General features: G+C 36.2%; 1 protein-coding gene across 1 annotated transcript; it reads left to right on the plus strand.

The window, feature by feature from the left end:
- The first annotated feature begins 600 nt into the window (after positions 1–600).
- On the plus strand, positions 601–13,224 carry LOC133179675 (uncharacterized). The gene is made up of 12 exons (XM_061314374.1): positions 601–652; positions 4,241–4,389; positions 4,517–4,661; positions 6,089–6,147; positions 8,233–8,418; positions 8,660–8,749; positions 8,870–9,029; positions 9,979–10,148; positions 11,121–11,288; positions 11,535–11,637; positions 11,778–11,945; positions 12,614–13,224. The coding sequence occupies exons 1-12, from the start codon at positions 601–603 to the stop codon at positions 12,748–12,750; spliced, it is 1,587 nt and encodes a 528-aa protein (XP_061170358.1). The 3' UTR covers positions 12,751–13,224.
- The last annotated feature ends 2,365 nt before the right edge of the window (positions 13,225–15,589 follow it).

Raw genomic sequence — 15,589 nt, forward strand, 5'->3', positions numbered from 1 at the left:
GTATTTCCTAGTATAATTATTCATCGCAAATATGGCTTGATCGTTGATATAAATAATATTTTTACTATTATTTATGTCTCGAGTTTGACATTCGAAGTCCCCGTCTTCAGTGCGCTTGATTTGATCAAGGAAATGTAAGAGAGACAACTCGTACAACCTCTTTTTAAATTTAACCTTGTTCAACTGTCTACAACACGAATTAAATTAAAATTGTTATCATTAAGTTGCAGAATTTTACAAATTTATCTTGGATTTCTCTCAAAATGCACAAGAAACGTCCATTTGATTTTGGTCGAAATTACCCCTACTGATTTTAAGGACAGGGGGTAAATTCGACCACTTTTTCTGAAATATGTGTAAGTTGTCTTTAACAGCTGTTTAATGCAATGCAGAGGTAAATCTTCAGGAAAAAAATGATTATACTGTATACGTACAATGTTATCAACGTATAACCTTTTATTTAAAAAAAATATATATATCAGATTGATTAACATATGCATGCCTAGCTATATATTTATTGTCCCGGTCGTCGTTCACGAGGGTGCATCACTGATCTACATGCAAGAGAACACGGGGTCGGCACTGGCTATGGAATAACACATGACGAGAGCAATCAAGTTTCCAAACCCTTCAAATGAACAAAAGAGAGGATGTAGGCAATATTAAACGTATGTAAAAAAAAAAAAAAAAAAAAAAATCAGGATTTTGCATTTTTTTTTCATTATTACAAATGCCTTAACTTTGATGGACAAGACTGAGGCTATCAAAAACCTACGAACCAGTCCTATTAAGATCGTATCACACAGTCCAGGTACACAAATCCAAATAGTACCCAAAATATCAGAACAACACACCAAAAGAGCCACAACAATCTTGAAACAAAAAAAAAACAACACTATGATGTTACACGTTATTAATGATTTGTTTGAGTTTGGTTTTTTTTTCGAGGGGGGGGGGGGGGGGGTCAGAGGACTTTGCTTCTGTAAATCTTTATTTGAGTGACTTGATCGAATTTCTCAGGATCTATCTCTTTTAAAAATTTAAAAACGTAATATACGTAATACAACGCATTCCAAATGAATGTGTAAATGGTAAAAATTAGTGAAGAAAAATATACGCATTTCTAATGCTATGCTAAACCTTATACATATATATACAATCTGAATGATTCTGTTGTGAAAAGACGATATTAAATAAAATCCCTTTTGGGTTGAACATATTAAAAATCATATCAAGAAATTATTTGTGGAATCTGAGAAAAATTTTATCTATTTGCATAACTATATATATAACAATTTTAAAATATAGAGTTGGCGGAATTTAGAATAAAGAATAAGAATTAAGATGTCTATAATTAAGACAGCATTGAAAAGCTTAAGTAACCCAAACCATTTCTTTACTGTATGGATACTAGTACTTATCCATTTTAATCTTCTTATTGAGAGAGATAGCGATAGATACACGTATTTTCTAAAAAGGGCAATATAGTTTCTCGGACCATAAATTTTGAATAAAATCGACATGTACAGTTTACTTGCATTGCAAGAGTTATCTTTCTTTTTGATGTTTGTTGTGGTCGAAATTACCCTGAGCCCAGTCGAATTTAACCCATGCAACATGCTTGCTTATTTTTTAATCAATTCATTATTTTTTATGCATTTTTAACTCCTAAAGCAGAAAAATATGAAGAAAAAATCAATCTCAATTACTTTGAATCTTTTTTTAAACTGGTTCTTTTGAAAAACAGTTGTGTTTTATGGATTGAAAGCCACAAATCAACAGAAGTGGTCGAAATTACCCCAGTCTACCCTACATCCAGTATGTGCTTAGTACTTTAATTCAGACTTCTGATCATTAATGGTTAAACAACAGTTATTGAACTTCAGTCATTTTTGTGCAAAATATTAGAGAGTATAACATTTGTATGGATATTTCCGCTCAATTTTTCAAAATAAGGGTTAATGTTTTGCAGGTAAATATTGTACATATCTTAAGGATCTACTGAGTACTTTGATTTGGATGTTTGATGGGGGAAAATAGCAGTGGTTGAACATGTTCATTTTTATGCAAAACATTGGATAAAAAGGACATCATTTTTAGCTCACCTGAGCAGAATGCTCAAGTGAGCTTTTCTGATCGAAATTTGTCCGTTGTCTGTCGTCGTCGTTCTTGTTGGCGTTGTTGTTGGCGTTGTCGTAAATTTTTCACTTTTTCATCTTCTTCTCCAGAACTACTGGGCCAATTTCAATCAAACTTATCACAAAGTATCCTTGGGTGAAGAGGATTCAAATTTGTTCAAATGAAGGGCCACGCCCTCCTCCAAGGGGAGATAATTATGAAATAACAAAAAAATAATGGCATTATTGAAAAATCTTCTTCTCAAGAACCAATGGGCCAGGAAAGATGAAACTCATGTGGAATTATTGTCAGGTAGTGTAGATTCAAGTTTGTTCAAATCATTACCCCTGGGGGTAGGGTGGGGCCACAATGGACGATCAAAGTTTTACATAGGAATATACAGGAAAAATCTTCAAAAATCTTCTTCTCAAGAACAGCAAAGCTATGATTGGTCATATTTATATGGAAGCATCTTCAGGTGGTGTAGATTCAAGTTTGTTCAAATTATGATCCCCAGGGGTAGGATGGGGCCACAATGGACGATCAAAGTATAACATAGTTATATATAGGAAAAATATTCAGAAATCTTTTTCTCAAGAACAGCTAAGCAATGATTGGTAATATTTATGTGGAAGCATCCTCAGGTGGTTTGGGTTCAAGTTTGTTCAAATCATTACCCCCAGGGATATGGTGGGGCCACAATGGACGATCAAAGTTTTACATAGGAAACTATAAGAAAAATCTTCAAAAATCTTCTTCTCAAGAACAGCAAAACTATGATCGGTCATATTTATGTAGAAACATCCTCAGGTGGTGTAGATTCAAGTTTCTTTAAATCATGACCCCAAGGGGTAGGGTGGGGCCACGGTGGACAATCAAAGTTTAACATTGGTGTATATAGGAAAAATCTTTAAAAAATCTTCTCAAGAACAGCAAAGCTATGATTGGTCATATTTATGTGGAAGCATCCTCAGGTGGTGTAGATTCAAGTTTGTTCAAATCATGATCCCCGGGGGTAGGGTGGGGCCACAATGAACAATCCAAGTTTTACATAGGAATATATAGGAAAAATCTTTAAAAATCTTCTCAAGAACAGCAAAGCCACTGTTTGTAATATTTATATGGAAGCATCCTCAGATAGTGTAGATTCAAGTTTGTTCAAATCATGACCTCCAGGGGTAGGGTGGGGCAACAATGAAAGTTCATACTTGTAGAGAAAAATGTCACAGTTAGTCTAAAAATTATGTAAGGCTCCTTAAATAAGTGTAGATTTAATTTTGTTCAAATCATACCCCCCACTCCCTTTTAGGGTAGGTTGGGACCACTTATGTGCTTTTCAATACTAAACTGATTTTTTCTTTTTTCCTAGCCACAGTGCTCAGATGAGCGATGTGGCCCCTGGGCCTCTTGTTTTTCAATTGGGACAGGATCTTTTTACCAGACCTAATACAAGAGTTATATTAAGCCCTTGATCAAGAGTTATTTCCCATTGGCTGTTAGACATTGTGGTCAGATTTCTCCTTCATTTCACCAATCAAAACCTAACTTGTCATTAGCATGATTAGGGCTGTCATGGGGGTTTTGGGGGGTTGGGCTGGTTCAGTATATTTTCAATTCAGGTTTTTGGGGTCAGTTCTTTACATTTATAATAAATTTAATTTCAGTAATTCAACTGGAAAAATCTTTCTAACATTAAATCCACTGTTATGAAAAAGTCTTGACTGTTAATGCCATCAGTTGTGTTTAGATCTACTGCGTAGATTAGTGAGAACATGACCAATCTTGTTTGTTTCGTTAATAATCCCATCCTTTCATGACCATTGTTTTGTCATGGATAAACATGATAAAGTAAATTTTTGTTGTGATGTTTACATATAAATGTTATCGTTGTCATTCTTTCCATTTTGATGTCATTTTGTATAAAAGTGATTTAGATACAATGTATATACAAATCAGACCTGAACCAAAATTTGGAAAAATTTAACCAAAACCGACCAGACCATGGTTTTTGGCTATCTCAGGGAACCCTGAGATACTTTTGGCTATCTCAGGGACCCTGCCCCCTACTTGTTGTACTGGTTATTGTGATGTGGAAATTTTTTTTTAAAAATTCATATTGCAGGGTTGTCCCTAAGAATCAAAATAGCAGGGGACTTTAAAAAAGTAGAAGGGGCTCTAGGTATCCTCCCTACAGGGGTCAAGGAGAATAACCGAGGATTACATCATAATAGGTGGAGAAATTCTCGGCCCCGGGGTCTTAGAGACAATCCTGTAATGTAAAGATTTTTTTTATGTACATATTCATGCCATGCATGCTGAAAATTTGGTCATAAATCAGAAAGAAAATACACCAGATTGACCTTAAATCCTAGTGAAAGACAACCATGCTTGTGAGTAGAAAAATCTCCAAGGCTGTGCTTATTCATGTATCATACAGCTTTTATTTGTGTTTTTCAGTTTTGTCGGCGTACAAGAGTACCAAGCATCTGACATTGAGATCTACCATTGTCCAAACTGTCAACTGACACAAGGACCTTTAGTGTGTAAGAATATAAATATCTCCCTGTCTACTGACACAAGGACCTTTAGTGTGTAAGTATATAAATATCTCCCTGTCTACTGACACAAGGACCTTTAGTGTGTAAGTATGTAAATATCTCCCAAACTGTCTACTGACACAAGGACCTTTAGCGTGTAAGTATATAAATATCTCCCAAACTGTCTACTGATTCAGGGACCTTTAGTGTGTAAGTATATAAATATCTCCCTGTCAACTGACACAAGGACCTATAGCAAGTTTAGTGTGCAAGTATATTAGGGCTGTCATGGTTCAAACATTTTTCAGATCGGGTCAGTTCTGTAAATTTTTGGTTCAGTTTTGGGTTTTTCGGTTTGGTTATTTACATCTATTTTAAACCTTGATTTCATGAATTTAGCTTGAAAAATCTTTATTTGGTATGACAAGTTCACCTTGAAAACAAGTCTTAACAATGCTAACGCTTTGACCTCGGTGTTTAGGACTATTGGTCTGACTATTAGCTACAACTTTACCATTCTTGCTTGATTAAGTAATTATCTAATCCTTAATGACAAGTGTTTTGTCATGGAATGAAGTAGATTTCAGTTGTGATGTTTATTTATCACTGTTATCGTCATCATTCTTTTGATTTTGATGCCATTTTTTGTGCAAAACAATTCTAATATATAAACCAGACCTGAACCGAAATTCGAAAAAATGGAACCGAACTGAACAACTTGGACCGTGGTTTTGGGTTATTTGGGGGAACCATGACAGCCCTAAAGTATTTATATAAATATCTCCCAAACTTTCTACTGACGCAAGGACCTTTAGTTTCATATCTCCGAAATTGTCAGATGACATAAGGGCCTTTAGATGTAAGTTTATAAATACTCAGATCTAGCACTGTTATCTCAGCTTTAACTGACACAGGGTTTCAAGGTGAAAACAAACCACAGATTATTAGAGGATTCCAAAGTCAGATATAGTTTCAGGGATTTTCCATAACACATTCTGGGAATGGGACCTAGGTCCTTGGAATGGGAAATTTAATAACTGGGAAATTATATACCATGACAATTCTCAAGAAATAAACATTAATGATGGATAAATGTGAGCCTTTATTTAATTATTCAAAACTTTCAATCAGAGAAAAGACTAATTAACAAACTGTCAGTCAATAGAACAAGACTTACCCTAACTTTTGTTTCATTGATTTTCAACTCTGACCATAACACAAAGTTCATTTTTTGGGAAAAAGAGGGTTTTTGCAATTTGGAATGGGGTCTAAATTCGGCCCTACATGGGGCAGTGGAAAATCCCTGAGTTTATAAAAGAAATCATACTGCAGTGTAAGCAAAATAGCTTTTGTGGCTTTAAATCAGTATGTGAGGCATGGAAAGAAATATTTTTTTTTAACTTCTTATAATGGAATTTTGGTATGTTTTTCAGTGAAGAAGAGAAGGAACTGGCACAGACATGATTACTCAGAGCAGGAGGATTCTTGTAAGGTAAAAAGTCCCACTAAAGTAATATGTTAATCTAATAAATTTGTTAATGTGATAACAAAAACATGGCTAGTCAGAGCAGAGGGATTCTTGTAAGGTAAAATGTCCCACATAAGTTATATCTGTTAATTTAATTAATTTGTTAATATGATAAGATAGGCATGAACAGTCAGAGCTGGAGGATTGTTGCAAGGTAAAATGTCCCACCTAAAGTAATACTGGTTAATCCAATAAACTTGTTATTAAAATAACATAGACAATATGACTACACTTACCTTTAGGATGCAACTAAGGATGCAATTTAAAAGTTTTTTTTTTACTTAGATGTTAGAGAACATTTCCATGCTAAAGTTCTTAATTTTTAGCTCACCTGAGCTGAAAGCTCAAGTGAGCTTTTCTGATCACCCGTTGTCCGTCATCCGTCCGTCTGTCCGTCCGTCTGTCTGTAAACTTTTCACATTTTCAACTTCTTCTCAAGAACCACTGGGCCAATTTTAACCAAACTTGGTACAAAGTATCCTTGGGGGAAGGGGAGTTTAAATTCTTAAAATAAAGGGCCAAGTCCCTTTACAAGGGGAGATAATCAAGAAAAGACAAAAATAGGGTGGGGTCATTAAAAAATCTTCTTCTCAAGAACCACTGGGCCAGAAAAGCTGAAACTTATGTGGAAGCATCCTAGGGTAGTGTAGATTGTAAATTGTTCAAATCATGACCCCCGGGGGTAGGGCAAGGCCACAATAGGAAATACAAGTTTTACATTGAAATATATAGGAAAAATCTTTAAAAATCTTCTTCTCAAGAACCACTGAGCCAGAAAAGCTGAAATTTATGTGGAAGCATCCTGGGATAGTGTAGATTCTAAATTTTTCAAATCATGACCCCCCGGGGGTAGGGCGAGGCCACAATAGGGAATACAAGTTTAACATTGAAATATATAGGAAAATATTTTAAAATCTTCTTCTCAAGAACCACTGAGCCAGAATAGCTGAAACTTATGTGGAAGCATCCTGGGATAGTGTAGATTCTGAATTGTTCAAATCATGACCCCCGGGGGTAGGGCGAGGCCACAATAGGGAATACAAGTTTTACATTGAAATATGTAGGAAAAATCTTTAAAAATCTTCTTCTCAAGAACCACTGAGCCAGAAAAGCTGAAACTTATGTTGAAGCATTCTGGGGTAGTGTAGATTCTAAATTGTTCAAATCATGACCCCCGGGGGTAGGGCGAGGCCACAATAGGAAATACAAGTTTTACATTGAAATATAAAGGAAAAATCTTTAAAAATCTTCTTCTCACGAACCACTGGGCCAGAAAAGCTGAAACTTATGTGGAAGCATCCTGGGTTAGTGTAGATTCTGAATTGTTCAAATCATGACCCCCGGGGGAAGGGCGAGGCCACAATAGGGAATACAAGTTTAACATTGAAATATATAGGAAAAATCTTTAAAAATCTTCTTCTCAAGAACCACTGAGCCAGAAAAGCTGAAACTTATGTGGAAGCATCCTGGGGTAGTGTAGATTCTAAATTGTTCAAATCATGACCCCCGGGGGTAGGGCGAGGCCACAATAGGGAATACAAGTTTTACATTGAAATATATAGGAAAAATCTTTAAAAATCTTCTTCTCAAGAACCACTGAGCCAGAAAAGCTGAAACTTATGTGGAAGCATCCTCAAGTAGTTTAGACTCTAAATTGTTCAAATCATGACAACGGGGATAGGGTGGGGCCACAATGGGGGAACCCCAAGTTTTACATTGAAATATATAGGAAAATTCTTTAAAAATCTTCTCAAGAACCACTGGACCAGAAAAACTGAAACTTATGTGGAAGCATCCTGGGGTAGTGTAGATTCTAAATTGTTCAAATCATGGCCCCTGGGAGTAGGCGGGGCCACAATAGTTATTACAAGGGGGGAAGTCTGGTAATGAACAGCATGGCCAAAGTTACTCAGGTGAGTGATGTGGCCCATGGGCCTCTTGTTTCTTTTGACGATGTGTATAAGGCATTACCTCACAACTGTTTTATCTCTTATTTTCCAGGCTTTGATCACCACTGTTATTTTCCCCTAATTATTTGTTTTATAACAGGGAGCCTGTGTATTGGGCATTAATTCTCCAGCTGTCACCATTAAGAACATCGAGTGTGCCATTATTGACCACGCTTTTGAGATGGGATGGATAAAACCAGAGATTCCTCACACACACACCGGCAAAAAGATTTCTGTGATCGGGAGTGGACCAGCGGGATTAGCGGCTGCTGCTCAACTGAACAAGGTCAGGGGTCTGAATAACTATCTGTGTGATGCTATTTTCTTACTGTCATTATTAATGAATAAATTTTTGTCCAGACTTTGAGGATAAAATATATATTTATTATGTGTCTCTTTCATTATGCATGTTAAACAAACATTCATCGTACCCTAAACTTGTGCTTTGGTATGGACATATGCTGAACAATATACAAGTATATCATGATTAATAGATTTATGTCACCTGAGATGTGTGTATATTGTAGGCCGGTCACACAGTGATGGTGTACGAGAGGAATGATCGAGTCGGGGGTCTACTTAGATACGGTATCCCCACAATGAAGCTCGGCAAAGATGTGAGTACCCTGTCTCGATACTCCCGTGTAGTCACAGACAAAATTCTAAGCAGATTAATTGTTTAGGGGTTCGGAACAATTTTGAACTTGTGACGGCTATTCCTTGCTTTTTGTCCCCAGGTTGTACAGAGACGAGTGGACCTGATGACAGAGGAGGGAATTACGTTTGTCTGTGGACAGGAAGTGGGTAAAGACCTGTCTGCCTGTAAAATAATGGAGGAGAGTGATGCCATGGTCCTAGCCCTGGGGGCCACCTACCCCCGAGATCTACCTATACCAGGTACAGAAATAGTCTAAATCAGTGTTAGAGTACATCAGGGATTTTATATAGGGCCAGGAGATTTACCTATACCAGGTACAGTCTAAATCAATGTTACAGTACATCAGGGGTTTTATATAGGACCAGGTGATTTACCTTTTCCAGGTACAGTCTAAATCAATGTTACAGTACATCTGTGGTTTTATATAGGGCCAGGAGATTTACCTATACCAGATACAGTCTAAATCAATGTTACAGTACATCTGGGGTTTTATATAGGGCCAGGAGATTTACCTATACCAGGTACAGTCTAAATCAATGTTACAGTACATCAGGGGTTTTATATAGGGCCAGGAGATTTACCTATAACAGGTACAGTCTAAATCAATGTTACAGTACATCTGGGGTTTTATATAGGACCAGGTGATTTACCTTTTCCAGGTACAGTCTAAATCAATGTTACAGTACATCTGTGGTTTTATATAGGGCCAGGAGATTTACCTATACCAGGTACAGTCTAAATCAATGTTACAGTACATCTGGGGTTTTATATAGGGCCAGGAGATTTACCTTTTCCAGGTACAAACACTTGTTTCTAAATCATTGATATCACAACACTTGTCTTTTGTGGTTTACATATCATCAGGATTTCCCATTAAGACAAAAATCACTTGAGTCTATATTGTTGTTTGAACAACAGTGGTTCTGTTTAGGACTAATTTCTTTTGCTTATATTCTACAAATGCAGCAAAGTGTTTTCCCGGACAAAATGTTCTAAAATTTCAAACTGAACACTTTCGGGCAGGAATTTGTATGGTATTATCTAATGATTTCAAAATGAACACTTTTAGGTAGGGATTTGAAAGGTATCCACTTATGTTTTCAAATGAACTCTTTCAGGCAGGAGTTTGAATTAAGATTTTAAACTGAACACTTTCAGCACTTAGGATTTCATGTTGAACACTTTTAGGCAGGAATTTGAATGGTATTCACTTTGCCATGAGTTTCCTTGAGACATGGCAGAAAGTCCAGAGTGGAAATGAGATGGATTACCTCAAACTATACGCCAAGGACAAGGATGTTGTCATCATAGGGGGTGGGGACACGGGCTGTGACTGTATTGCTACCTCTCTCAGACAGGTAAAATGGGCAGGGATCTAAAGGGGTGTATGGTTATATAGCTTCCTCTCTCTCAGACAGGTAAAATGGGCAGGGATCTAAAGGGGTGTGTGATGGTATAGCTACATGTATCTGTCTTTGAGGGTAAAATAGGGGCAGGGATCAAAAGGGTGTATGATAGTATAAGTACTTTTCTGTGACAGGTGAAACTGAGTCAAGGATCTAAAAAGGGGGGGGGGGTGATAGGGAAGTTACCTCTCTATGAGGGTAAAACAGGGGGAGGGATCTAAAGGGTGTGTGATAAGTACTTTTCTGTGACAGGTGAAACTGAGGCAGGGATCTAAACGGGTGTGTGATAGAGGAGCTACATGAACCTCTCTCCAATAGATAAAGCAGGAACAGGGATTTAAAGGGAGTGTGAAAATATATCTACATCTCTCCATCATGTAAAAAAGGGGCAGGGGTGTTGGGAGTGTGTGATAGTATAGCTACCTCTCTTTGAGGGTAAAATAGAGGTAAGGATCCAGAGGGTTGTAGCTTTACTTTTTAACTGCTTTCACAGGTAGAACATCATGATATGCCAGAAAAGGTCCCCCTTTCAGATACTGTAAAATCATTTATTTTTGTGGTTAAAGGGAAAGAAATTGGTTCATAGGGAAGTGATTTTGTGGCTGAAGAAATTTTGATTACCGGTAGTTATGCAAATGGGATTTTATATTTCGAGGGGGACATGAATTCTTGGGTTTTTTCACACCTCGAAAACAACGAAAATTAACCCCCCACGAAATTACTGATTGCACACAAGAAGGATTTAGGATGGAATTTAGGGAGTATGGAACTTTGAACAATAATTTTACTTGTTAACATATAGCATGACTTAAGTCTGAAATGAAAATCAAACCTTCAATAAAGAAAACATGAAGAATTGAGAATTTGACAACATTCTTCATTTATAAAGAATTTTGAAACAAAAATTTTTTTTAACAATTTCAGGGAGCGAAGAGCATAACATCTTTTGAGATTCTCCCTCCTCCCCCTCCCACATGGGCCGCCAACAATCCCTGGCCAACCTGGCCACGCGTCTTCAAGGTCGATTACGGACACGAGGAGGTCAAAATCAAGTTTGGGAAGGACCCCAGAATCTTCAACATCAAAAGCACGGTATGATGTCACCAGAGCTACAAATAATATTGGCAAATCCAGGGGAATTAACTCATGTAAACACTGTAAACCAATCCAAACTTGCAGAAATCACTTAGGGGACTAGAAGTGCACATCAATTTGCTCAGAAAACTGCCGTATTTGTCACTTCTCTTCGGTTTGTGATTAGAAAATAATTATTTTTTCTGTGATTTGTTATTGGACATTTGCCTGTAATCATTTTGTCTGTGATTTGTTTTTGGACAGGAATTTGTGGATGACGGAAAAGGGAATGTGAGTGGAATCAAAACGATTAAAGTGGAATGGAAGAAAGACGAGGCCGGCAGATGGAATATGTCTGATGTACCAGGTAATATTACTGAGACAGAGTCAGTACAGATACACAAACGTCATATTTTTAAGAAACTAAAATAGGTAGATTTAAAGTTTTCTGCACAACAGTTTATTAAATTGAAACAAGTTTACCTCATTTCTGAATTCTGTTCTCAGGTTCTGAGGAGTTCATCAAATGTGACCTGGTTCTCCTGGCGATGGGATTCTTGGGGCCAGAGAAAAAGATTTTGGAGGAGCTGAAGGCAAAGCTAGACCCCCGGGGAAATCTGGAGACCCCTCGTAATAAGTACTCCACAAGTATCCCCAATGTGTATGCTGCTGGGGGTAAGAATTATGTTAAATTTGTGACTAAACCCCCCCTCTCTCCCCCCCCCCCGGCCCCCCAAAAAATAAAGTGCTTTGCAAATGTCCCCAAGGTGTATGCTGCTATAGGTAAAGATTATACTAGTCTGGAAAAATTAGTTCCCCCCTCCTTCTTTTCCCCGAAATAAGTACTCCAAAAAGTATCCCCAATTCTGTCTAAGGTAGTAGTGACACTGTCAAATCTGTAATCCCCCTCCCCCACCGACCACAACCGTCTCCATTGTTTAAATTGCTGAAGGTAAAACTTAATAAACCTCTCCTTGAAATAAGAAGTGCCCTAGTATTTATGCTAGTGGAGGCTTGTATAATACTGTAAAATCTGCCCACAATCAATTATTCATGAATGTCCCTAGCAATTTGGCTGTTTATGGTTGTAACACCTTTAAATCTGTGTCCCTTATATAAATATCTTGATACTGTCAGTAGTCATTGTCCTCAGTGTTCCTGTACATAGTGTAAGAAGTACATACCTGTATATGTGTAAAACTGATCTATAAAGTAAACGCTTTCTTCATTTTGACTATTTCTGTACAGGTTAAGTTAAATTCGTGATTGTCTCCATGGTACTAATATGTACCACATTTGTCAGCTAATGTTTACTGTGTACTGACCTTTGACCCTACATTTAGATTGTAGGCGTGGCCAGTCACTAGTGGTGTGGGCAATCTCTGAAGGTCGACAGGCGGCCCGTCAAGTTGACTTTGATTTGATGGGACCTACCAGTTTGGCGGGGCCCGGGGGAATAGTGTATCAGCCTGAGCAGTGATTGACAGAGTGGGTGGAGTCAGGCTAGGACAACAGGGGAGAGAATCTGTCAAAGGGAGGTCACTGTGTACTAGCAAAGGACATATCTAACATGGGGGGATTATAACCAGTTGTGGGAAGTTTTCTTTGTCAAGAGCAGAACAAACATTGTGTGATATAAATAGAAAAATATTTAAGTTGTAGATGTAAAACTTCGATGTAAAGCAGGGAACTTTGTTCATATACAGATAACAGGTGTGAATCTCATTTTAATTGGATTTTGAATTTTGTCTTTATCAGTGCTTGTAGAAATGTTTGAAAGTGATTGATTCTTGTTAGACCTTATGAAAATGATGTATTATTTGTCAATAATTATAAAATGATGGATGGGTTTACAGAAATTAACTGAAAAATTGTAATGTTGTAAAGAGAAGTAGGTCAAATACAACTTGTTGTCACAGCTCTATTTAGTATTAATATGTGTAGAAACATTTTTAATCCTAAATATCATGGTATCAGTTGTTTCTTGTTTTTGATTAATATAATGTTAATATTTATATATATATATATATAGTGTAGATATTGAAAACGTCTGCTTGTTTATGAATTTAATCTTGTTGAATTTTTAAATAGATCATATTGCACTTTCATGTATGTCTTAGTCACTAAAAATATTCTGGTTGATAAAAGAAAAAAATAGTGCCAGATAAATATGGACAAGTTTGTAATAACTAAGGTTAGCTGATTCTCTTAGTCTTCCTTGTTGTAAATCTGTGCTGATTAAGGAAAAATCATAATTCTGACTCGGTCATTGTATAAAGTAAATTTCTGTACATTTGCTCTTGCTGTGAAGGGTAAAATGCAAAATATCTTGTAAATGATAACAATTAAAATTATTAAGACTGTTAATGAATTTTTTTTTGTTTTGGTTGTTTTTGATGTTCCAGTAATGAGTCATTTTCTGTTATTCTTTTGTTTTGAAGATGATTTTAGTTTTTTGTCTGTAACATATGTCTGCTTTTAAAGAATTTTTTTAATACAAATATAAACACTTGTCACACTTGAACACTTAACAGTGCATTAATAGGGTATAATTTATGTATTATAAAAACTAAGTAGTGGGCATTGCAAAAAGTTGTTTTGCATAATAACTACTTGTATATGTCATTCACATAGAAGAAAGCAAAATGTCTGTTTTGGTAGTGTAAGGATGAAGAAGTGTTACTGGTAGACAGTAAATGACATATAGACAGATTCAGCACCGTTCTCCTATCGCGAGATAATCGCACACCACGAGATAATCTCACACCTGATAGAGAAATAGAGAGGCCTGATAAACAGAGAATCAGCAAGCAGTGTATTCTGGGTAGATTTCTGAGTGAACACAACTTTCAAATAGTATTTTTCCCCAATCTTACACTAAGGAGCTTTAAAGAGTGGAAGATTTTTTTTGTTTAATTTGTTTTTTGTTTTGTTTTTCTTTTTGTTTTGTTTTGATTAAATCTTTTCTATGTTTTGATAATTTGCACTTTTCTGGAGCCTAAGGCACAAAAGATTTCCTTCTGGAATTTTTTTTCTATTCCAATTTTACTCAAGTTTTATCACAAGGTGTGATACTAGTATTTTGCTGAATCGAGTTCAGAAATATTGATGTAGTTTGATTTAGTCTCTGATTTTGATCTATAACTATACAGACAGCTTGACTTAATTTCAGGGATGACTCTGTATAAAGTAGTAAAAAATCTGCCTAAACCTGTACAATTAAGAAATAAACAACAATGTTAAAAAGTTCTCTGGGAAATGAACTTGGTTGGTCACGTGATCAAATCCTGTGAAGCCCGAAGGGCTTCTCAGAAGATTTGATCACGTACCAACCAAGTTCATTTCCCAGTGAACTTTTTAACATTGTTGTTTATTACTTTTATTTACATTTGAGACGGATATTCTGAAAAGAACAGCATTTATTACACGAACGGCCCGCCGTATTGCTATGTTGTGACGCGCAATGACCTAGAAGCTGTTTGGTCTTGAGAGTTCACCTCGCTCCAACATTTGAATAATTACATTGATGTTCAGCAGTCCAGTTCAGGAAATATCTGTTCATAATGAGAAAACAATGATCGCTACTGAGAATAATCTTACTTTTATTGTATGAGTTCTTAATATATGAAGTCAAAAGCGGTGGTATCGTCTTCAGTTTACTTACCTTCAAAGGAATTTCGGGTTAAAAAGGTAAGCGTGATTTTAGGCTAATAAAAACATTCTTCACACCGAAGAAAGAACTAATGATCATTTTTGAACGAAAAAAACACACATATGTTTCAATAATTTTACCTTTTTCATCGCTTTAACGGCTTAGAAGTTCCGAAACCAGTGTCACCGTGACAGAAATATGTAGACAAGATATCGTCTCGCTGTGTGATTCGGTCACACCATGACCTCTGACCCCCTAATTAGTTCATACAGAATTGAACATATTTTCTCTTCAATAGGTTCATCTAAGAAAAATATTTGCAAATGTAAATAAAATGTTATAATATTTAATCTGGCAAGAAAATTGCATCAATGATACTAAATTTCAACTACACAAAAAATATTTAATTTAAAATGCATAATAAAATGTATATTTACAGCAATACAAATGTATATTCAAATAAAATGATTTTAGTGATTAAATGCCAGTGTGTTGTTTTGCATAATAAATAGTTAAACTAATGCATTGATTATTTTAAGTGGATCGGAGAAGGGTCTGATGAGACTGTAGCTCTACCGGTTTGTACTTACAGAGCTGAGAGAAAGAGAAAAATAGCACCTGTAATTGAAATACCTGCTTTAGTTTCACTTTTATAGAAATTATGTAT

This window comes from Saccostrea echinata, unplaced genomic scaffold, assembly GCF_033153115.1.
Source record: "Saccostrea echinata isolate AGI-Se365-2 ecotype Australia unplaced genomic scaffold, CSIRO_AGI_Sech_v1 ptg000005l, whole genome shotgun sequence".
NCBI classification, from domain to species: Eukaryota; Metazoa; Mollusca; class Bivalvia; order Ostreida; family Ostreidae; genus Saccostrea; species Saccostrea echinata.